This window comes from Pseudochaenichthys georgianus, unplaced genomic scaffold, assembly GCF_902827115.2.
Source record: "Pseudochaenichthys georgianus unplaced genomic scaffold, fPseGeo1.2 scaffold_806_arrow_ctg1, whole genome shotgun sequence".
Classification (NCBI taxonomy): domain Eukaryota; kingdom Metazoa; phylum Chordata; class Actinopteri; order Perciformes; family Channichthyidae; genus Pseudochaenichthys; species Pseudochaenichthys georgianus.
The window spans coordinates 1-25,251 of NW_027263354.1; the positions used below are offsets into that span (position 1 = coordinate 1).

A 25,251-nucleotide genomic window follows, 5' to 3' on the forward strand; every position below is an offset into this window, starting at 1 on the left:
ACGTAACAGCGTAGAGTCTGTAACATGCTAATAACACGTAACAGCGTAGAGTCTGTCACATGTTAATAACACGTAACAGCGTAGAGTCTGTAACATGCTAATAACACGTAACAGCGTAGAGTCGGTCACATGTTAATAACACGTAACAGCGTAGAGTCTGTCACATGTTAATAACACGTAACAGCGTAGAGTCTGTAACATGCTAATAACACGTAACAGCGTAGAGTCTGTCACATGTTAATAACACGTAACAGCGTAGAGTCTGTAACATGCTAATAACACGTAACAGCGTAGAGTCTGTCACATGTTAATAACACGTAACAGCGTAGAGTCTGTCACATGTTAATAACACGTAACAGCGTAGAGTCTGTAACATGTTAATAACACGTAACAGCGTAGAGTCGGTCACATGTTAATAACACGTACAGCGTAGAGTCTGACCCCGTCTGATGAGCTCGCGGCCCTCGTCGATGAGGTCAGAGGTCATCTCACTGTCTCCCACAAACTGCTGGAAGCCGAGGAGGTTCAGGCAGCGAGTCCCCAGACTGAAACCAATAGATAACAGGAAGTATTTAAAGGAGGTTACCTGTAGCAGGAAGTAGTTAAATAATAATAGATTTATTTTGTTAGCGCTTTTACAGGTGCTCAAAGACGCTTTATAGATATTGTGAAAAGAAAAGAACAACAAATACATATATATATAGTTAAAGTTAAAGGAGGTTACCTGAAGCAGGAAGTAGTTAAAGGAGGTTACCTGTAGCAGGAAGTAGTTAAAGGAGGTTACCTGAAGCAGGAAGTAGTTAAAGGAGGTTACCTGAAGCAGGAAGTAGTTAAAGGAGGTTACCTGAAGCAGGAAGTAGTTAAAGTAGGTTACCTGTAGCAGGAAGTAGTTAAAGGAGGTTACCTGTAGCAGGAAGTAGTTAAAGGAGGTTACCTGTAGCAGGAAGTAGTTAAAGGAGGTTACCTGAAGCAGGAAGTAGTTAAAGGAGGTTACCTGAAGCAGGAAGTAGTTAAAGGAGGTTACCTGAAGCAGGAAGTAGTTAAAGTAGGTTACCTGTAGCAGGAAGTAGTTAAAGGAGGTTACCTGTAGCAGGAAGTAGTTAAAGGAGGTTACCTGAAGCAGGAAGTAGTTAAAGGAGGTTACCTGAAGCAGGAAGTAGTTAAAGTAGGTTACCTGTAGCAGGAAGTAGTTAAAGGAGGTTACCTGAAGCAGGAAGTAGTTAAAGAAGGTTACCTGAAGCAGGAAGTAGTTAAAGAAGGTTACCTGTAGCAGGAAGTAGTTAAAGAAGGTTACCTGTAGCAGGAAGTAGTTAAAGGAGGTTACCTGTAGCAGGAAGTAGTTAAAGAAGGTTACCTGTAGCAGGAAGTAGTTAAAGGAGGTTACCTGAAGCAGGAAGTAGTTAAAGGAGGTTACCTGTAGCAGGAAGTAGTTAAAGGAGGTTACCTGAAGCAGGAAGTAGTTAAAGGAGGTTACCTGAAGCAGGAAGTAGTTAAAGGAGGTTACCTGAAGCAGGAAGTAGTTAAAGAAGGTTACCTGAAGCAGGAAGTAGTTAAAGAAGGTTACCTGTAGCAGGAAGTAGTTAAAGAAGGTTACCTGTAGCAGGAAGTAGTTAAAGGAGGTTACCTGTAGCAGGAAGTAGTTAAAGAAGGTTACCTGTAGCAGGAAGTAGTTAAAGGAGGTTACCTGAAGCAGGAAGTAGTTAAAGGAGGTTACCTGTAGCAGGAAGTAGTTAAAGGAGGTTACCTGAAGCAGGAAGTAGTTAAAGGAGGTTACCTGTAGCAGGAAGTAGTTAAAGGAGGTTACCTGAAGCAGGAAGTAGTTAAGGAGGTTACCTGAAGCAGGAAGTAGTTAAAGGAGGTTACCTGAAGCAGGAAGTAGTTAAAGGAGGTTACCTGTAGCAGGAAGTAGTTAAAGGAGGTTACCTGAAGCAGGAAATAGTTAAAGGAGGTTACCTGAAGCAGGAAGTAGTTAAAGGAGGTTACCTGAAGCAGGAAGTAGTTAAAGGAGGTTACCTGTAGCAGGAAGTAGTTAAAGGAGGTTACCTGAAGCAGGAAGTAGTTAAAGGAGGTTACCTGAAGCAGGAAGTAGTTAAAGGAGGTTACCTGAAGCAGGAAGTAGTTAAAGGAGGTTACCTGTAGCAGGAAGTAGTTAAAGGAGGTTACCTGAAGCAGGAAGTAGTTAAAGAAGGTTACCTGTAGCAGGAAGTAGTTAAAGGAGGTTACCTGAAGCAGGAAGTAGTTAAAGGAGGTTACCTGAAGCAGGAAGTAGTTAAAGGAGGTTACCTGAAGCAGGAAGTAGTTAAAGGAGGTTACCTGTAGCAGGAAGTAGTTAAAGGAGGTTACCTGAAGCAGGAAGTAGTTAAAGGAGGTTACCTGAAGCAGGAAGTAGTTAAAGGAGGTTACCTGAAGCAGGAAGTAGTTAAAGGAGGTTACCTGAAGCAGGAAGTAGTTAAAGGAGGTTACCTGAAGCAGGAAATAGTTAAAGGAGGTTACCTGAAGCAGGAAGTAGTTAAAGGAGGTTACCTGTAGCAGGAAGTAGTTAAAGGAGGTTACCTGAAGCAGGAAGTAGTTAAAGGAGGTTACCTGAAGCAGGAAGTAGTTAAAGGAGGTTACCTGAAGCAGGAAGTAGTTAAAGGAGGTTACCTGAAGCAGGAAGTAGTTAAAGGAGGTTACCTGAAGCAGGAAGTAGTTAAAGGAGGTTACCTGAAGCAGGAAGTAGTTAAAGTACCTGAAGTAAGTGGCGATGCAGAGGATGACGATCAGCATGGGGTAGTAGATGTAGAACCCGTTAGCGATGAAAGACAGAACACGCATGGAGCCCATGATCTGAAACAGGAAGTCAAACCAACAGGAACACCGTGTTATTATTATGTTAGTTAGAACCCACGGAGGTGTAGGGGGTCTTTCAGAGTCCATGTGGATCAATATGATTAATATTAATGTTTATAGATGTATATATATATATATATATTTGTATATATGTGTATGTAGAGGACCCACTGAGGTGTAGGCCGTCTGCTCTTTCTGCTGGTGAGAGATAGCAGAGTCCATGTGGATCAGACCCAGGAAGTTCAGACACAGGGGGGGGGTGAGCCGGCAGAACAGCCTGCGAGAGAGGAGAAACAGCAGTTACATATAAGGTTTAATATATCAGGGTTAGTGTTAAGGCATATATAAAGTACTGACATGCCGCTGAACTGCAGGCTGTATGCAGATGGTTTAGTATATAATTTGTATTAATATTAGGGCTGTCAGTCGATTAAAATATTAATCGTGATTAATCGCAAATTAATCGCACATTTTTTATCTGTTCTAAATGTTCCTCAGAGGAATATTTTTCAAGTTTTTAATACTCTTATCAACATATGAGTGGACAAATATGCCTTATGCAAATGTTTGTTTATTATCATTGGAACAATGACTAATTCATATATAAAGTACTGAGATGCCGCTGAACTGCAGGCCGTATGCAGATGGTTTAGTATATAATGTGTATTAATATATAAAGTATATATACTGACATGCCGCTGAACTGCAGGCTGTATGCAGATGGTTTAGTATATAATGTGTATTAATATATAAAGTATATATACTGACATGCCGCTGAACTGCAGGCTGTAGGCGTCCGTCTGGTGGTGGGGGGCCAGGTAATAGTAGTTGAAGACCCTGATCCTGAACACCGTGGAGTACACACAGGTACACAGGAAGGAGATGGTGAGGAAACACGCCACCTGGTGGAGGGGGGACACTTTGTTACACCACACACTAGGGGTGTAACGATATCCGTATTCGTCCCGTACCGTCACGGTTCGGCACATGCAGTCACACGACGAATACGCCTTTTTTTTAACGAGTGGTAAAAAGTCTGTCATTCAGGGCAGTATCCACTACACTATATATAATCCAGGGGGCGGTATTGCGCCTAAAAGCTGTTTGCCAGCCGCCCTTAAACAACAAATGAAGAACAAGAAGAAACACAACAACAAAACGAACAAAATACAAGAAGAAGAAAAGTTAGTATGGCGATTTCAGATAACTCACAGGAGCTAGAACCCCCTGCTTCTCTTAAATCAGCTGTGGGAACATGTCGGGTTCCCTGTGGACTACAACAACGATGAGCTGTGCGAGTGGTGGATCGGACGAGTGGTGGATCGGACGAGGACGGTGTGTCGGCGTTGTTCGATAGCGGTGCGGTATGCTAATGGGAACACGCCAAACATGCTAAATCATATCAGAAGGCATCACCCAGATTTAAGAAGCCAAGAGACACGAGAGCCGAGAGACCAACATCAATAACGGAAGCTTTTGGCATATGTTTTTCAACGACTTTGCTCTTGAAACACTTTCTTATTATTTATGATGTAATATTTTCAAGACATTCTTTTTAGTTTTACAGCTTATTGAAGCTTTTAGTTTGACATCAGCCATTATAGATGATATGGCCATCTGAGTGTGTGTGGTGCTGTGTATGGTTTGTTGTAACTGTTTAATGCAGTTAATTATTCAAAATGTTCCTTATTTTTAAACTGAAACGTGCTCTACTGTTCAAACATAAATAACAACAAACCTGGAATTATGCATTTGGGACGTTTTTTTTGCTTTTCCTTGTTGTACCGAACCGTACCGAACACTGTGTGTGTGTGTGTGTGTGTGTGTGTGTGTGTGTGTGTGTGTGTGTGTGTGTGTGCGTGCGTGCGCTTCTCACCTGGATGTACAGGTAGTTGTAGTCCCTCTCGGCCAGCTGGATGAGGACAGCAAACAGGGACAGGACGGGTCTGGTGCTGAAGAAGGTGCACTCAGACCAGACCACACACACACTGAACACACTGAGGACCACCGAGAGACACCTGTAGAACCAGCATTTCAGGAGGCACTCCCAGTACCACTCTGACACACACACACACACACACACACACACACACACACACACACACACACACACACACACACACACACCACACACACACACACACACACACACACACACACAACACACACACACACACACACACACACACACACACACACACACACACACACAGTTAATCAACTGGGTGTGACCCCTCCTGAGGTGAGGCAGGAAGCTGGTCAGTGTCTCACCTGCAGTGGGGGTGTACAGGTACCTGCCGACCCAGCTGGGGGGCTCCGAGGACGGGAAGCTGTGGAGGAACTGGTGGGCGGAACTGCTCTCGTTCTTGGCCACGTCCTCCAAGTGCAGGGCCTGCTGGAGGAGGATCTGCCACTGGACCTGGGTCCTGTTGTGCCTCTGGACAGCGTAGATCACCTGGACACACACACACCTGATGAACCGGAGGGACCTGAAGACAAGATGAACCGGAGGAACCTGTGTGTCTCACCTGTGTGTCTCACCTGTGTGTCTCACCTGTCTGTTTCACCTGTCTGTCTCACCTGTGTGTCTCACCCGTGTGTCTCACCTGTCTGTCTCACCTGTGTGTCTCACCTGTCTGTCTCACCTGTGTGTCTCACCTGTGTGTCTCACCTGTCTGTCTCACCTGTCTGTCTCACCTGTCTGTCTCACCTGTGTGTCTCACCTGTCTGTCTCACCTGTGTGTCTCACCTGTGTGTCTCACCTGTCTGTCTCACCTGTGTGTCTCACCTGTGTGTCTCACCTGTCTGTCTCACCTGTGTGTCTCACCTGTCTGTCTCACCTGTGTGTCTCACCTGTGTGTCTCACCTGTCTGTCTCACCTGTGTGTCTCACCTGTCTGTCTCACCTGTGTGTCTCACCTGTCTGTCTCACCTGTGTGTCTCACCTGTGTGTCTCACCTGTGTGTCTCACCTGTGTGTCTCACCTGTGTGTCTCACCTGTCTGTCTCACCTGTGTGTCTCACCTGTCTGTCTCACCTGTGTGTCTCACCTGTGTGTCTCACCTGTGTGTCTCACCTCTCTCACCTGTGTGTCTCACCTGTGTGTCTCACCTGTGTGTCTCACCTCTCTCACCTGTCTGTCTCACCTGTGTGTCTCACCTCTCTCACCTGTGTGTCTCACCTGTCTGTCTCACCTGTGTGTCTCACCTGTGTGTCTCACCTGTGTGTCTCACCTGTGTGTCTCACCTGTGTGTCTCACCTGTCTGTCACACCTGTCTGACTCACCTGTGTGTCTCACCTGTGTGTCTCACCTGTCTGTCTCACCTGTGTGTCTCACCTGTGTGTCTCACCTCTCTCACCTGTGTGTCTCACCTGTGTGTCTCACCTCTCTCACCTGTCTGTCTCACCTGTGTGTCTCACCTCTCTCACCTGTGTGTCTCACCTGTCTGTCTCACCTGTGTGTCTCACCTGTGTGTCTCACCTGTCTGTCTCACCTGTGTGTCTCACCTGTGTGTCTCACCTGTGTGTCTCACCTGTGTGTCTCACCTGTCTGTCTCACCTGTGTGTCTCACCTGTGTGTCTCACCTGTCTGTCTCACCTGTCTGTCTCACCTGTCTGTCTCACCTGTGTGTCTCACCTGTCTGTCTCACCTGTGTGTCTCACCTGTGTGTCTCACCTGTCTGTCTCACCTGTGTGTCTCACCTGTCTGTCTCACCTGTGTGTCTCACCTGTGTGTCTCACCTGTCTGTCTCACCTGTGTGTCTCACCTGTCTGTCTCACCTGTCTGTCTCACCTGTCTGTCTCGCCTGTGTGTCTCACCTGTGTGTCTCACCTGTCTGTCTCACCTGTGTGTCTCACCTGTCTGTCTCACCTGTGTGTCTCACCTGTGTGTCTCACCTGTCTGTCTCACCTGTGTGTCTCACCTGTGTCTCACCTGTTTGTGCAGCTTCACCAGGCTCTTCTCACTGGGGTAAGTGTTCTGTTTGTCGTCAAAGTCCTCGTAGTCGTCCATGTTCCTGCCCATCTTCTCCTGGTAGTCCAAGGGACACTGAGGACACATCAGGTCTGTCTTAACATGAGACACCTGTCCTAACATGAGACACCTGTCTTAACATGAGACACCTGACCTAACATGAGACACCTGTCCTAACATGAGACAACTGTCCTAACATGAGACACCTGACCTAACATGAGACACCTGTCTTAACATGAGACACCTGTCTTAACATGAGACACCTGTCCTAACATGAGACAACTGTCCTAACATGAGACACCTGACCTAACATGAGACACCTGTCTTAACATGAGACACCCGTCTTAACATGAGACACCCGTCCTAACATGAGACACCCGTCCTAACATGAGACACCCGTCTTAACATGAGACACCTGTCCTAACATGAGACATCTGACCTAACATGAGACACCTGTCTTAACATGAGACACCTGTCCTAACATGAGACAACTGTCCTAACATGAGACACCTGTCCTAACATGAGACACCTGACCTAACATGAGACACATGTCTTAACATGAGACACCTGTCCTAACATGAGACAACTGTCCTAACATGAGAGATCTGACCTAACATGAGACAACTGTCCTAACATGAGACACCTGTCTTAACATGAGACACCTGTCCTAACATGAGACACCTGTCCTAACATGAGACACCTGTCTTAACATGAGACACCTGTCCTAACATGAGACACCTGTCCTAACATGAGACACCTGTCCTAACATGAGACATCTGACCTAACTTGACACACCCGTCCTAACATGAGACACCCGTCCTAACATGAGACACCCGTCTTAACATGAGACACCCGACCTAACATAAGACACCTGTCCTAACATGAGATACCTGTCCTAACAAGAGACACCTGTCCTAACATGAGACATCTGACCTAACATGAGACACCTGTCCTAACATGAGACACCTGACCTAACATGAGACACCTGTCTTAACAAGAGACACCTGTCTTAACATGAGACACCTGTCCTAACATGAGACAACTGTCTAACATGAGACAACTGACCTAACATGAGACAACTGTCTTAACATGAGACACCTGTCCTAACATGAGACAACTGTCCTAACATGAGACACCTGTCCTAACATGAGACACCTGTCCTAACATGAGACACCTGACCTAACATGAGACACCTGACCTAACATGAGACACCTGTCTTAACATGAGACACCTGTCTTAACATGAGACACCTGTCCTAACATGAGACAACTGTCCTAACATGAGACACCTGTCCTAACATGAGATACCTGTCCTAACAAGAGACACCTGTCCTAACATGAGACATCTGACCTAACATGAGACACCTGTCTTAACATGAGACAACTGTCCTAACATGAGACACCTGTCCTAACATGAGATACCTGTCCTAACAAGAGACACCTGTCCTAACATGAGACATCTGACCTAACATGAGACACCTGTCCTAACATGAGACACCTGTCCTAACATGAGACACCTGACCTAACATGAGACACCTGTCCTAACATGAGACACCTGTCCTAACATGAGACACCTGACCTAACATGAGACACCTGTCCTAACATGAGACAACTGTCCTAACATGAGACACCTGTCCTAACATGAGATACCTGTCCTAACAAGAGACACCTGTCCTAACATGAGACATCTGACCTAACATGAGACACCTGACCTAACATGAGACACCTGTCTTAACATGAGACAACTGTCCTAACATGAGACACCTGTCCTAACATGAGATACCTGTCCTAACAAGAGACACCTGTCCTAACATGAGACATCTGACCTAACATGAGACACCTGTCCTAACATGAGACACCTGTCCTAACATGAGACACCTGACCTAACATGAGACACCTGTCTTAACAAGAGACACCTGTCTTAACATGAGACACCTGTCCTAACATGAGACAACTGTCTAACATGAGACAACTGACCTAACATGAGACAACTGTCTTAACATGAGACACCTGTCTTAACATGAGACACCTGTCCTAACATGAGACACCCGTCCTAACATGAGACACCTGACCTAACATGAGACACATGTCTTAACATGAGACACCTGTCCTAACATGAGACACAACGTCCTAACATGAGACACCCGACCTAACATGAGACACCCGTCCTAACATGAGACAACTGTCTAACATGAGACAACTGACCTAACATGAGACAACTGTCTTAACATGAGACACCTGTCTTAACATGAGACACCTGTCCTAACATGAGACACCCGTCCTAACATGAGACAACTGTCCTAACATGAGACACCCGTCCTAACATGAGACACCCGTCCTAACATGAGACACCCGTCCTAACATGAGACACCCGTCTTAACATGAGACACCTGACCTAACATGAGACACCTGTCCTAACATGAGATACCTGTCCTAACAAGAGACACCTGTCCTAACATGAGACATCTGACCTAACATGAGACACCTGTCCTAACATGAGACACCTGACCTAACATGAGACACCTGTCTTAACAAGAGACACCTGTCTTAACATGAGACACCTCTCCTAACATGAGACAACTGACCTAACATGAGACAACTGTCTTAACATGAGACACCTGTCCTAACATGAGACACCCGTCCTAACATGAGACAACTGTCCTAACATGAGACACCTGTCCTAACATGAGACACCTGACCTAACATGAGACACCTGACCTAACATGAGACACATGTCTTAACATGAGACACCTGTCTTAACATGAGACACCTGTCCTAACATGAGACAACTGACCTAACATGAGACACCTGACCTAACATGAGACACCTGTCTTAACATGAGACACCTGTCCTAACATGAGACACCCGTCCTAACATGAGACAACTGTCCTAACATGAGACACCTGTCCTAACATGAGACACCTGTCCTAACATGAGACACCTGTCTTAACATGAGACACCTGTCCTAACATGAGACAACTGTCCTAACATGAGACACCTGTCTTAACATGAGACACCTGTCCTAACATGAGACACCTGACCTAACATGAGCCACCTGTCTTAACATGAGACACCTGTCCTAACATGAGACATCTGACCTAACATGAGACACCTGTCTTAACATGAGACAACTGTCCTAACATGAGACACCTGACCTAACATGAGACACCTGTCCTAACATGAGACACCTGTCCTAACATGAGACACCTGTCCTAACATGAGACACCTGACCTAACATGAGACACCTGACCTAACATGAGATACCTGTCCTAACATAAGCCACCTGTCTTAACATGAGACACCTGTCCTAACATGAGACACCTGTCCTAACATGAGACATCTGACCTAACATGAGACACCTGTCCTAACATGAGACACCTGTCCTAACATGAGACACCTATCACATGAGACATCTGTCCTAACATGAGACACCCGTCCTAACATGAGACACCTGTCCTAACATGAGACACCCGTCCTAACATGAGACACCCGTCCTAACATGAGACACCTATCTTAACATGAGACACCTATCTTAACATGAGACATCTGTCCTAACATGAGACACCCGTCCTAACATGAGACACCTGATCTAACATGAGACACCTGTCCTAACATGAGACACCTATCTTAACATGAGACATCTGTCCTAACATGAGACACCCGTCCTAACATGAGACATCTGACCTAACATGAGACACCCGTCCTAACATGAGACACCTGTCCTAACATGAGACACCTGTCTTAACATGAGACATCTGAGTATGTCCAGAGAGACTCACCTTCCTCAGAACTGTATCGATGTACTTCCTCAGAGGGTGGTTGTACTTGATCGACTCACTGCCCTTCCTCACCTCCTGCAGAGAGAGAGGAGTCAGCTAATGAGGACCAAGAGGAGAGGACAATAGAACAAGAGGACAAGAGAACGAGAGGACAAGAGGAGGAGAGCACAAGAGAACAAGAAGAGGACAAGAGGACAAGAGGAGGAGAGGACGAGAGAACGAGGAAAAGAGAACAAGAGGAGGAGAGGACAAGAAGAGAGAGGACGAAAGGACGAGAGGAGGAGAGGACAAGAGGAGGAGAGGACAAGAGGAGGAGAGGACGAAAGGACGAGAGGGACAAGAGGAGGAGAGGACGAAAGGACAAGATGTGGACAGGTAACCCAAAGAAAGAGAGACTAGCGGACCCACCTCCATGATGTCCTCCAGGTTCTCCTCAGCGTCGGCCTTCTCCGTCATCAGCTTGGAGGCCTTGAAGTAGGTCTTGATGAGCAGGTGTCCGTGTCTGGACGAGTTCCAGTAGGACCGGGGGATCTCCACCAGCCCGTAACCGCAGCAGCAGGACCAGCAGGAACAGACCCCAGGTGTTCGCTGCCGTGATCCCGATGGACTGCAGCTCGTACCTGCACACAGGAAACCACCTGATAATCCTGAGGGTTTGCAGCTAGGCTAACGTAAGCTCATCTGCACTACCTTCTGCATGGTGACGGTCTGCAGCTAGGCTAACGTTAGCTCATCTGTACTACCTTCTGCATGGTGACTGTCTGCAGCTAGGCTAACGTTAGCTCAATCTGTACTACCTTCTGCATGGTGACGGTCTGCAGCTAGGCTAACGTTAGCTCATCTGTACTACCTTCTGCATGGTGACGGTCTGCAGCTAGGCTAACGTTAGCTCATCTGTACTACCTTCTGCATGGTGACGGTCTGCAGCTAGGCTAACGTTAGCTCATCTGTACTACCTTCTGCATGGTGACTGTCTGCAGCTAGGCTAACGTTAGCTCATCTGTACTACCTTCTGCATGGTGACTGTCTGCAGTTAGGCTAACGTTAGCTCATCTGTACTACCTTCTGCATGGTGACTGTCTGCAGCTAGGCTAACGTTAGCTCATCTGTACTACCTTCTGCATGGTGACTGTCTGCAGCTAGGCTAACGTTAGCTCATCTGCACTACCTTCTGCATGGTGACGGTCTGCAGCTAGGCTAACGTTAGCTCATCTGTACTACCTTCTGCATGGTGACGGTCTGCAGCTAGGCTAACGTTAGCTCATCTGCACTCCCTTCTGCATGGTGACGGTCTGCAGCTAGGCTAACGTTAGCTCATCCGCACTACCTTCTGCATGGTGACTGTCTGCAGCTAGGCTAACGTTAGCTCATCTGCACTACCTTCTGCATGGTGACTGTCTGCAGCTAGGCTAACGTTAGCTCATCTGCACTACCTTCTGCATGGTGGACGGTCTGCAGCTAGGCTAACGTTAGCTCATCTGCACTACCTTCTGCATGGTGACGGTCTGCAGCTAGGCTAACGTTAGCTAATCTGCACTACCTTCTGCATGGTGAATGTCTGCAGCTAGGCTAACGTTAGCTCATCTGCACTACCTTCTGCATGGTGAATGTCTGCAGCTAGGCTAACGTTAGCTCATCTGCACTACCTTCTGCATAGTTAGGATCTGCAGCTAAGCTAACGTTAGCTCATCTGCACTACCTTCTGCATGGTGACGGTCCTGCAGCTAGGCTAACGTTAGCTCATCTGCACTACCTTCTGCATGGTGACTGTCTGCAGCTAGGCTAACGTTAGCTCATCTGCACTACCTTCTGCATGGTGACTGTCTGCAGCTAGGCTAACGTTAGCTCATCTGCACTCCCTTCTGCATGGTGACGGTCTGCAGCTAGGCTAACGTTAGCTCATCTGCACTACCTTCTGCATGGTGACGGTCTGCAGCTTGGCTAACGTTAGCTCATCTGCACTACCTTCTGCATGGTGAATGTCTGCAGCTAGGCTAACGTTAGCTCATCTGCACTACCTTCTGCATGGTGACGGTCTGCAGATAGGCTAACGTTAGCTCATCTGCACTACCTTCTGCATGGTGACTGTCTGCAGCTAGGCTAACGTTAGCTCATCTGCACTACCTTCTGCATGGTGAATGTCTGCAGCTAGGCTAACGTTAGCTCATCTGCACTACCTTCTGCATGGTGACGGTCTGCAGCTAGGCTAACGTTAGCTCATCTGTACTACCTTCTGCATAGTTAGGATCTACAGCTAAGCTAACGTTAGCTCATCTGCACTACCTTCTGCATGGTGACGGTCTGCAGCTAGGCTAACGTTAGCTCATCTGCCCTACCTTCTGCATGGTGACTGTCTGCAGCTAGGCTAACGTTAGCTCATCTGCCCTACCTTCTGCATGGTGACTGTCTGCAGCTAGGCTAACGTTAGCTCATCTGCACTACCTTCTGCATGGTGACGGTCTGTAGCTAGGCTAACGTTAGCTCACCTGCACTACCTTCTGCATAGTTAGGATCTACAGCTAAGCTAACGTTAGCTCATCTGCACTACCTTCTGCATGGTGACGGTCTGTAGCTAGGCTAACGTTAGCTCATCTGCACTACCTTCTGCATGGTGACGGTCTGTAGCTAGGCTAACGTTAGCTCATCTGCACTACCTTCTGCATGGTGACGGTCTGCAGCTAGGCTAACGTTAGCTCATCTGCACTACCTTCTGCATGGTGACGGTCTGCAGCTAGGCTAACGTTAGCTCATCTGTACTACCTTCTGCATGGTGACGGTCTGTAGCTAGGCTAACGTTAGCTCATCTGCACTACCTTCTGCATGGTGACGGTCTGCAGCTAGGCTAACGTTAGCTCATCTGCACTACCTTCTGCATGGTGACGGTCTGCAGCTAAGCTAATTTGCTGATATGGTAGAAATAAAACAGTTGCTTCATGAAACTGCTCACAGAGAGGTCTGTGTTTTCATGATTTCTGGTGCTGTCACAGTCTAGATAGCGGTTTTAGGGACTCACCAGGACAGGTGCCACTCCGGGTGAACAGCCACGTAGATGAGCAGCGAGCCAAAGATCAGTAGGTAGGTCCCGTAGTAAATGGCGTTCTCGATCAGAGCCGTCTTAATTTTGCCCGTAATAGAGAATCCTCCGGAGCGAGCATAAGACTGCATGAAGGGCAGCAGCAGCCTGAAACACAGGTCAGTATTCATATATACACACACATATACACATACACTTCTACACTAGGGGTGCAACAACTAATCGACTTAATCGATTAAAATCGATTACCAAATTAGTTGCCAACTAATTCAGTCGTCGATTCGTTGGTGACGTCATCAGGTGCGTTTACGCGCCGTTAAACTACAACGTTATCGGTACTGGGGACATTAAAAAAATATATGTCATGTATTATTGATACAAAAACATTATATCGCAGTCTCAGTGTGGCCAGCTCGTTTCTAATATGCAAAAAGACAAACAAATGCGTCTATGATGTATTTTCGATCAGACGAGATCTCTCTCCCTGGTCTGTGTGCGAGGGGCGGGGCCGTTACACACACGCGGCTGCTACATGCAGCCACACACTGCGGAGAGAACGCGCTCCGAGGTGTGGTTAAACTTTACCCGTCTCGATGCTCGTTGCCAAAAGTGCAATAAGAGTTTAGCATGTCAGGACGGTAACACGAGCAATTTATCTAAACATTTAGCAAAAGTGCTCCAGATCCAGACGGAGGAATGCACCGGGTTCCACTGTCTTTCTAGCAGCTCTGTAGCCCCGTCCACGAGTAACGTTTTCACGTCCCTGAAGCAGGAAGTAGTTAAAGGAGGTTACCTGAAGCAGGAAGTAGTTAAAGGAGGTTACCTGAAGCAGGAAGTAGTTAAAGGAGGTTACCTGAAGCAGGAAGTAGTTAAAGGAGGTTACCTGAAGCAGGAAATAGTTAAAGGAGGTTACCTGAAGCAGGAAGTAGTTAAAGGAGGTTACCTGTAGCAGGAAGTAGTTAAAGGAGGTTACCTGAAGCAGGAAGTAGTTAAAGGAGGTTACCTGAAGCAGGAAGTAGTTAAAGGAGGTTACCTGAAGCAGGAAGTAGTTAAAGGAGGTTACCTGAAGCAGGAAGTAGTTAAAGGAGGTTACCTGAAGCAGGAAGTAGTTAAAGGAGGTTACCTGAAGCAGGAAGTAGTTAAAGTACCTGAAGTAGTGGCGATGCAGAGGATGACGATCAGCATGGGGTAGTAGATGTAGAACCCGTTAGCGATGAAAGACAGAACACGCATGGAGCCCATGATCTGAACAGGAAGTCAAACCAACAGGAACACCGTGTTATTATTATGTAGTTAGAACCCACGGAGGTGTAGGGGGTCTTTCAGAGTCCATGTGGATCAATATGATTAATATTAATGTTTATAGATGTATATATATATATATATATTTGTATATATGTGTATGTAGAGGACCCACTGAGGTGTAGGCCGTCTGCTCTTTCTGCTGGTGAGAGATAGCAGAGTCCATGTGGATCAGACCCAGGAAGTTCAGACACGGGGGGGGGTGAGCCGGCAGAACAGCCTGCGAGAGAGGAGAAACAGCAGTTACATATAAGGTTTAATATATCAGGGTTAGTGTTAAGGCATATATAAAGTACTGACATGCCGCTGAACTGCAGGCTGTATGCAGATGGTTTAGTATATAATTTGTATTAATATTAGGGCTGTCAGTCGATTAAAATATTAATCGTGATTAATCGCAAATTAATCGCACATTTTTTATCTGTTCTAAATGTTCCTCAGAGGAATATTTTTCAAGTTTTAATACTCTTATCAACATATGAGTGGACAAATATGCCTTATGCAAATGTTTGTTTATTATCATTGGAACAATGACTAATTCATATATAAAGTACTGAGATGCCGCTGAACTGCAGGCCGTATGCAGATGGTTTAGTATATAATGTGTATTAATATATAAAGTATATATACTGACATGCCGCTGAACTGCAGGCTGTATGCAGATGGTTTAGTATATAATGTGTATTAATATATAAAGTATATATACTGACATGCCGCTGAACTGCAGGCTGTAGGCGTCCGTCTGGTGGTGGGGGGGCCAGGTAATAGTAGTTGAAGACCCTGATCCTGAACACCGTGGAGTACACACAGGTACACAGGAAGGAGATGGTGAGGAAACACGCCACCTGGTGGAGGGGGGACACTTTGTTACACCACACACTAGGGGTGTAACGATATCCGTATTCGTCCCGTACCGTCACGGTTCGGCACATGCAGTCACACGACGAATACGCCTTTTTTTTAACGAGTGGTAAAAGTCTGTCATTCAGGGCAGTATCCACTACACTATATATAATCCAGGGGGCGGTATTGCGCCTAAAAGCTGTTTGCCAGCCGCCCTTAAACAACAATGAAGAACAAGAAGAAACACAACAACAAAACGAACAAAATACAAGAAGAAGAAAAGTTAGTATGGCGATTTCAGATAACTCACAGGAGCTAGAACCCCCTGCTTCTCTTAAATCAGCTGTGGGAACATGTCGGGTTCCCTGTGGACTACAACAACGATGAGCTGTGCGAGTGGTGGATCGGACGAGTGGTGGATCGGACGAGGACGGTGTGTCGGCGTTGTTCGATAGCGGTTGCGGTATGCTAATGGGAACACGCCAAACATGCTAAATCATATCAGAAGGCATCACCCAGATTTAAGAAGCCAAGAGACACGAGAGCCGAGAGACCAACATCAATAACGGAAGCTTTGGCATATGTTTTTCAACGACTTTGCTCTTGAAACACTTTCTTATTATTTATGATGTAATATTTTCAAGACATTCTTTTTAGTTTTACAGCTTATTGAAGCTTTTAGTTTGACATCAGCCATTATAGATGATATGGCCATCTGAGTGTGTGTGGTGCTGTGTATGGTTTGTTGTAACTGTTTAATGCAGTTAATTATTCAAAATGTTCCTTATTTTTAAACTGAAACGTGCTCTACTGTTCAAACATAAATAACAACAAACCTGGAATTATGCATTTGGGACGTTTTTTTGCTTTTCCTTGTTGTACCGAACCGTACCGAACACTGTGTGTGTGTGTGTGTGTGTGTGTGTGTGTGTGTGTGTGTGTGTGTGTGTGTGTGTGCGTGCGTGCGCTTCTCACCTGGATGTACAGGTAGTTGTAGTCCCTCTCGGCCAGCTGGATGAGGACAGCAAACAGGGACAGGACGGGTCTGGTGCTGAAGAAGGTGCACTCAGACCAGACCACACACACACTGAACACACTGAGGACCACCGAGAGACACCTGTAGAACCAGCATTTCAGGAGGCACTCCCAGTACCACTCTGACACACACACACACACACACACACACACACACACACACACACACACACACACACACACACACACACACACACACACACACACACACACACACACACACACACACACACACACACACACACACACACACCACACACACACACACACACACACAGTTAATCAACTGGGTGTGACCCCCTCCTGAGGTGAGGCAGGAAGCTGGTCAGTGTCTCACCTGCAGTGGGGGTGTACAGGTACCTTGCCGACCCAGCTGGGGGGGCTCCGAGGACGGGAAGCTGTGGAGGAACTGGTGGGCGGAACTGCTCTCGTTCTTGGCCACGTCCTCCAAGTGCAGGGCCTTGCTGGAGGAGGATCTGCCACTGGACCTGGGTCCTGTTGTGCCTCTGGACAGCGTAGATCACCTGGACACACACACACCTGATGAACCGGAGGGACCTGAAGACAAGATGAACCGGAGGAACCTGTGTGTCTCACCTGTGTGTCTCACCTGTGTGTCTCACCTGTCTGTTTTCACCTGTCTGTCTCACCTGTGTGTCTCACCCGTGTGTCTCACCTGTCTGTCTCACCTGTGTGTCTCACCTGTCTGTCTCACCTGTCTGTCTCACCTGTGTGTCTCACCTGTCTGTCTCACCTGTCTGTCTCACCTGTCTGTCTCACCTGTGTGTCTCACCTGTCTGTCTCACCTGTCTGTCTCACCTGTGTGTCTCACCTGTCTGTCTCACCTGTGTGTCTCACCTGTGTGTCTCACCTGTCTGTCTCACCTGTGTGTCTCACCTGTCTGTCTCACCTGTGTGTCTCACCTGTGTGTCTCACCTGTCTGTCTCACCTGTGTGTCTCACCTGTCTGTCTCACCTGTGTGTCTCACCTGTCTGTCTCACCTGTGTGTCTCACCTGTGTGTCTCACCTGTGTGTCTCACCTGTGTGTCTCACCTGTGTGTCTCACCTGTCTGTCTCACCTGTGTGTCTCACCTGTCTGTCTCACCTGTGTGTCTCACCTGTGTGTCTCACCTGTGTGTCTCACCTCTCTCACCTGTGTGTCTCACCTGTGTGTCTCACCTGTGTGTCTCACCTCTCTCACCTGTCTGTCTCACCTGTGTGTCTCACCTCTCTCACCTGTGTGTCTCACCTGTCTGTCTCACCTGTGTGTCTCACCTGTGTGTCTCACCTGTGTGTCTCACCTGTGTGTCTCACCTGTGTGTCTCACCTGTCTGTCACACCTGTCTGACTCACCTGTGTGTCTCACCTGTGTGTCTCACCTGTCTGTCTCACCTGTGTGTCTCACCTGTGTGTCTCACCTCTCTCACCTGTGTGTCTCACCTGTGTGTCTCACCTCTCTCACCTGTCTGTCTCACCTGTGTGTCTCACCTCTCTCACCTGTGTGTCTCACCTGTCTGTCTCACCTGTGTGTCTCACCTGTGTGTCTCACCTGTCTGTCTCACCTGTGTGTCTCACCTGTGTGTCTCACCTGTGTGTCTCACCTGTGTGTCTCACCTGTCTGTCTCACCTGTCTGTCTCACCTGTGTGTCTCACCTGTCTGTCTCACCTGTCTGTCTCACCTGTCTGTCTCACCTGTGTGTCTCACCTGTCTGTCTCACCTGTGTGTCTCACCTGTGTGTCTCACCTGTCTGTCTCACCTGTGTGTCTCACCTGTCTGTCTCACCTGTGTGTCTCACCTGTGTGTCTCACCTGTCTGTCTCACCTGTGTGTCTCACCTGTCTGTCTCACCTGTCTGTCTCACCTGTCTGTCTCGCCTGTGTGTCTCACCTGTGTGTCTCACCTGTCTGTCTCACCTGTGTGTCTCACCTGTCTGTCTCACCTGTGTGTCTCACCTGTGTGTCTCACCTGTCTGTCTCACCTGTGTGTCTCACCTGTGTCTCACCTGTTTGTGCAGCTTCACCAGGCTCTTCTCACTGGGGTAAATGTTCTGTTTGTCGTCAAAGTCCTCGTAGTCGTCCATGTTCCTGCCCATCTTCTCCTGGTAGTCCAAGGGACACTGAGGACACATCAGGTCTGTCTTAACATGAGACACCTGTCCTAACATGAGACACCTGTCTTAACATGAGACACCTGACCTAACATGAGACACCTGTCCTAACATGAGGACAACTGTCCTAACATGAGACACCTGACCTAACATGAGACACCTGTCTTAACATGAGACACCTGTCTTAACATGAGACACCTGTCCTAACATGAGACAACTGTCCTAACATGAGACACCTGACCTAACATGAGACACCTGTCTTAACATGAGACACCCGTCTTAACATGAGACACCCGTCCTAACATGAGACACCCGTCCTAACATGAGACACCCGTCTTAACATGAGACACCTGTCCTAACATGAGACATCTGACCCTAACATGAGACACCTGTCTTAACATGAGACACCTGTCCTAACATGAGACAACTGTCCTAACATGAGACACCTGTCCTAACATGAGACACCTGACCTAACATGAGACACATGTCTTAACATGAGACACCTGTCCTAACATGAGACAACTGTCCTAACATGAGAGATCTGACCTAACATGAGACAACTGTCCTAACATGAGACACCTGTCTTAACATGAGACACCTGTCCTAACATGAGACACCTGTCCTAACATGAGACACCTGTCTTAACATGAGACACCTGTCCTAACATGAGACACCTATCCTAACATGAGACACCTGTCCTAACATGAGACATCTGACCTAACTTGACACACCCGTCCTAACATGAGACACCCGTCCTAACATGAGACACCCGTCTTAACATGAGACACCCGACCTAACATAAGACACCTGTCCTAACATGAGATACCTGTCCTAACAAGAGACACCTGTCCTAACATGAGACATCTGACCTAACATGAGACACCTGTCCTAACATGAGACACCTGACCTAACATGAGACACCTGTCTTAACAAGAGACACCTGTCTTAACATGAGACACCTGTCCTAACATGAGACAACTGTCTAACATGAGACAACTGACCTAACATGAGACAACTGTCTTAACATGAGACACCTGTCCTAACATGAGACAACTGTCCTAACATGAGACACCTGTCCTAACATGAGACACCTGTCCTAACATGAGACACCTGACCTAACATGAGACACCTGACCTAACATGAGACACCTGTCTTAACATGAGACACCTGTCTTAACATGAGACACCTGTCCTAACATGAGACAACTGTCCTAACATGAGACACCTGTCCTAACATGAGATACCTGTCCTAACAAGAGACACCTGTCCTAACATGAGACATCTGACCTAACATGAGACACCTGTCTTAACATGAGACAACTGTCCTAACATGAGACACCTGTCCTAACATGAGATACCTGTCCTAACAAGAGACACCTGTCCTAACATGAGACATCTGACCTAACATGAGACACCTGTCCTAACATGAGACACCTGTCCTAACATGAGACACCTGACCTAACATGAGACACCTGTCCTAACATGAGACACCTGTCCTAACATGAGACATCTGACCTAACATGAGACACCTGTCCTAACATGAGACAACTGTCCTAACATGAGACACCTGTCCTAACATGAGATACCTGTCCTAACAAGAGACACCTGTCCTAACATGAGACATCTGACCTAACATGAGACACCTGACCTAACATGAGACACCTGTCTTAACATGAGACAACTGTCCTAACATGAGACACCTGTCCTAACATGAGATACCTGTCCTAACAAGAGACACCTGTCCTAACATGAGACATCTGACCTAACATGAGACACCTGTCCTAACATGAGACACCTGTCCTAACATGAGACACCTGACCTAACATGAGACACCTGTCTTAACAAGAGACACCTGTCTTAACATGAGACACCTGTCCTAACATGAGACAACTGTCTAACATGAGACAACTGACCTAACATGAGACAACTGTCTTAACATGAGACACCTGTCTTAACATGAGACACCTGTCCTAACATGAGACACCCGTCCTAACATGAGACACCTGACCTAACATGAGACACATGTCTTAACATGAGACACCTGTCCTAACATGAGACACAACGTCCTAACATGAGACACCCGACCTAACATGAGACACCCGTCCTAACATGAGACAACTGTCTAACATGAGACAACTGACCTAACATGAGACAACTGTCTTAACATGAGACACCTGTCTTAACATGAGACACCTGTCCTAACATGAGACACCCGTCCTAACATGAGACAACTGTCCTAACATGAGACACCCGTCCTAACATGAGACACCCGTCCTAACATGAGACACCCGTCCTAACATGAGACACCCGTCTTAACATGAGACACCTGACCTAACATGAGACACCTGTCCTAACATGAGATACCTGTCCTAACAAGAGACACCTGTCCTAACATGAGACATCTGACCTAACATGAGACACCTGTCCTAACATGAGACACCTGACCTAACATGAGACACCTGTCTTAACAAGAGACACCTGTCTTAACATGAGACACCTCTCCTAACATGAGACAACTGACCTAACATGAGACAACTGTCTTAACATGAGACACCTGTCCTAACATGAGACACCCGTCCTAACATGAGACAACTGTCCTAACATGAGACACCTGTCCTAACATGAGACACCTGACCTAACATGAGACACCTGACCTAACATGAGACACATGTCTTAACATGAGACACCTGTCTTAACATGAGACACCTGTCCTAACATGAGACAACTGACCTAACATGAGACACCTGACCTAACATGAGACACCTGTCTTAACATGAGACACCTGTCCTAACATGAGACAACCCGTCCTAACATGAGACAACTGTCCTAACATGAGACACCTGTCCTAACATGAGACAACCTGTCCTAACATGAGACACATGTCTTAACATGAGACACCTGTCCTAACATGAGACAACTGTCCTAACATGAGACACCTGTCTTAACATGAGACACCTGTCCTAACATGAGACACCTGACCTAACATGAGCCACCTGTCTTAACATGAGACACCTGTCCTAACATGAGACATCTGACCTAACATGAGACACCTGTCTTAACATGAGACAACTGTCCTAACATGAGACACCTGACCTAACATGAGACACCTGTCCTAACATGAGACACCTGTCCTAACATGAGACACCTGTCCTAACATGAGACACCTGACCTAACATGAGACACCTGACCTAACATGAGATACCTGTCCTAACATAAGCCACCTGTCTTAACATGAGACACCTGTCCTAACATGAGACACCTGTCCTAACATGAGACATCTGACCTAACATGAGACACCTGTCCTAACATGAGACACCTGTCCTAACATGAGACAACCTATCACATGAGACATCTGTCCTAACATGAGACACCCGTCCTAACATGAGACACCTGTCCTAACATGAGACACCCGTCCTAACATGAGACACCCGTCCTAACATGAGACACCTATCTTAACATGAGACACCTATCTTAACATGAGACATCTGTCCTAACATGAGACACCCGTCCTAACATGAGACACCTGATCTAACATGAGACACCTGTCCTAACATGAGACACCTATCTTAACATGAGACATCTGTCCTAACATGAGACACCCGTCCTAACATGAGACATCTGACCTAACATGAGACACCCGTCCTAACATGAGACACCTGTCCTAACATGAGACACCTGTCTTAACATGAGACATCTGAGTATGTCCAGAGAGACTCACCTTCCTCAGAACTGTATCGATGTACTTCCTCAGAGGGTGGTTGTACTTGATCGACTCACTGCCCTTCCTCACCTCCTGCAGAGAGAGAGGAGTCAGCTTAATGAGGACAAGAGGAGAGGACAATAGAACAAGAGGACAAGAGAACGAGAGGACAAGAGGAGGAGAGCACAAGAGAACAAGAAGAGGACAAGAGGACAAGAGGAGGAGAGGACGAGAGAACGAGGAAAAGAGAACAAGAGGAGGAGAGGACAAGAAGAGGAGAGGACGAAAGGACGAGAGGAGGAGAGGACAAGAGGAGGAGAGGACAAGAGGAGGAGAGGACGAAAGGACGAGAGGACAAGAGGAGGAGAGGACGAAAGGACAAGATGTGGACAGGTAACCCAAAGAAAGAGAGACTAGCGGACCCACCTCCATGATGTCCTCCAGGTTCTCCTCAGCGTCGGCCTTCTCCGTCATCAGCTTGGAGGCCTTGAAGTAGGTCTTGATGAGCAGGTGTCCGTGTCTGGACGAGTTCCAGTAGGACCGGGGGATCTCCACCAGCCCGTAACCCAGCAGCAGGACCAGCAGGAACAGACCCCAGGTGTTCGCTGCCGTGATCCCGATGGACTGCAGCTCGTACCTGCACACAGGAAACCACCTGATAATCCTGAGGGTTTGCAGCTAGGCTAACGTAAGCTCATCTGCACTACCTTCTGCATGGTGACGGTCTGCAGCTAGGCTAACGTTAGCTCATCTGTACTACCTTCTGCATGGTGACTGTCTGCAGCTAGGCTAACGTTAGCTCATCTGTACTACCTTCTGCATGGTGACGGTCTGCAGCTAGGCTAACGTTAGCTCATCTGTACTACCTTCTGCATGGTGACTGTCTGCAGCTAGGCTAACGTTAGCTCATCTGTACTACCTTCTGCATGGTGACGGTCTGCAGCTAGGCTAACGTTAGCTCATCTGTACTACCTTCTGCATGGTGACTGTCTGCAGCTAGGCTAACGTTAGCTCATCTGTACTACCTTCTGCATGGTGACTGTCTGCAGCTAGGCTAACGTTAGCTCATCTGTACTACCTTCTGCATGGTGACTGTCTGCAGCTAGGCTAACGTTAGCTCATCTGTACTACCTTCTGCATGGTGACTGTCTGCAGCTAGGCTAACGTTAGCTCATCTGCACTACCTTCTGCATGGTGACGGTCTGCAGCTAGGCTAACGTTAGCTCATCTGTACTACCTTCTGCATGGTGACGGTCTGCAGCTAGGCTAACGTTAGCTCATCTGCACTCCCTTCTGCATGGTGACGGTCTGCAGCTAGGCTAACGTTAGCTCATCCGCACTACCTTCTGCATGGTGACTGTCTGCAGCTAGGCTAACGTTAGCTCATCTGCACTACCTTCTGCATGGTGAATGTCTGCAGCTAGGCTAACGTTAGCTCATCTGCACTACCTTCTGCATGGTGACGGTCTGCAGCTAGGCTAACGTTAGCTCATCTGCACTACCTTCTGCATGGTGACGGTCTGCAGCTAGGCTAACGTTAGCTAATCTGCACTACCTTCTGCATGGTGAATGTCTGCAGCTAGGCTAACGTTAGCTCATCTGCACTACCTTCTGCATGGTGAATGTCTGCAGCTAGGCTAACGTTAGCTCATCTGCACTACCTTCTGCATAGTTAGGATCTGCAGCTAAGCTAACGTTAGCTCATCTGCACTACCTTCTGCATGGTGACGGTCTGCAGCTAGGCTAACGTTAGCTCATCTGCACTACCTTCTGCATGGTGACTGTCTGCAGCTAGGCTAACGTTAGCTCATCTGCACTACCTTCTGCATGGTGACTGTCTGCAGCTAGGCTAACGTTAGCTCATCTGCACTCCCTTCTGCATGGTGACGGTCTGCAGCTAGGCTAACGTTAGCTCATCTGCACTACCTTCTGCATGGTGACGGTCTGCAGCTTGGCTAACGTTAGCTCATCTGCACTACCTTCTGCATGGTGAATGTCTGCAGCTAGGCTAACGTTAGCTCATCTGCACTACCTTCTGCATGGTGACGGTCTGCAGATAGGCTAACGTTAGCTCATCTGCACTACCTTCTGCATGGTGACTGTCTGCAGCTAGGCTAACGTTAGCTCATCTGCACTACCTTCTGCATGGTGAATGTCTGCAGCTAGGCTAACGTTAGCTCATCTGCACTACCTTCTGCATGGTGACGGTCTGCAGCTAGGCTAACGTTAGCTCATCTGTACTACCTTCTGCATAGTTAGGATCTACAGCTAAGCTAACGTTAGCTCATCTGCACTACCTTCTGCATGGTGACGGTCTGCAGCTAGGCTAACGTTAGCTCATCTGCCCTACCTTCTGCATGGTGACTGTCTGCAGCTAGGCTAACGTTAGCTCATCTGCCCTACCTTCTGCATGGTGACTGTCTGCAGCTAGGCTAACGTTAGCTCATCTGCACTACCTTCTGCATGGTGACGGTCTGTAGCTAGGCTAACGTTAGCTCACCTGCACTACCTTCTGCATAGTTAGGATCTACAGCTAAGCTAACGTTAGCTCATCTGCACTACCTTCTGCATGGTGACGGTCTGTAGCTAGGCTAACGTTAGCTCATCTGCACTACCTTCTGCATGGTGACGGTCTGTAGCTAGGCTAACGTTA

The 25,251-nt window shown here is 47.4% G+C and overlaps 1 protein-coding gene across 1 annotated transcript in view; it reads right to left on the bottom strand.

Moving 5' to 3' along the window:
• Positions 1-6: 6 nt before the first annotated feature.
• Positions 7-25,251, bottom strand: part of LOC117444403 (G-protein coupled receptor-associated protein LMBRD2B-like) — a 32,601-nt gene continuing 7,356 nt past the window's right edge. Inside the window, 23 exon segments of the mRNA XM_034079994.2 lie at positions 7-545; positions 2,729-2,826; positions 3,001-3,106; positions 3,598-3,731; positions 4,706-4,887; positions 5,101-5,284; positions 6,762-6,875; positions 10,579-10,653; positions 10,987-11,127; positions 11,129-11,198; positions 13,592-13,759; positions 14,736-14,857; positions 15,030-15,109; positions 15,112-15,134; positions 15,625-15,668; positions 15,670-15,759; positions 16,733-16,914; positions 17,130-17,154; positions 17,157-17,252; positions 17,254-17,316; positions 18,795-18,908; positions 22,617-22,691; positions 23,025-23,235. Of these exon segments, the coding sequence (XP_033935885.1) occupies positions 413-545; positions 2,729-2,826; positions 3,001-3,106; positions 3,598-3,731; positions 4,706-4,887; positions 5,101-5,284; positions 6,762-6,875; positions 10,579-10,653; positions 10,987-11,127; positions 11,129-11,198; positions 13,592-13,759; positions 14,736-14,857; positions 15,030-15,109; positions 15,112-15,134; positions 15,625-15,668; positions 15,670-15,759; positions 16,733-16,914; positions 17,130-17,154; positions 17,157-17,252; positions 17,254-17,316; positions 18,795-18,908; positions 22,617-22,691; positions 23,025-23,235 (2,530 nt within the window). The 3' untranslated portion in view covers positions 7-412.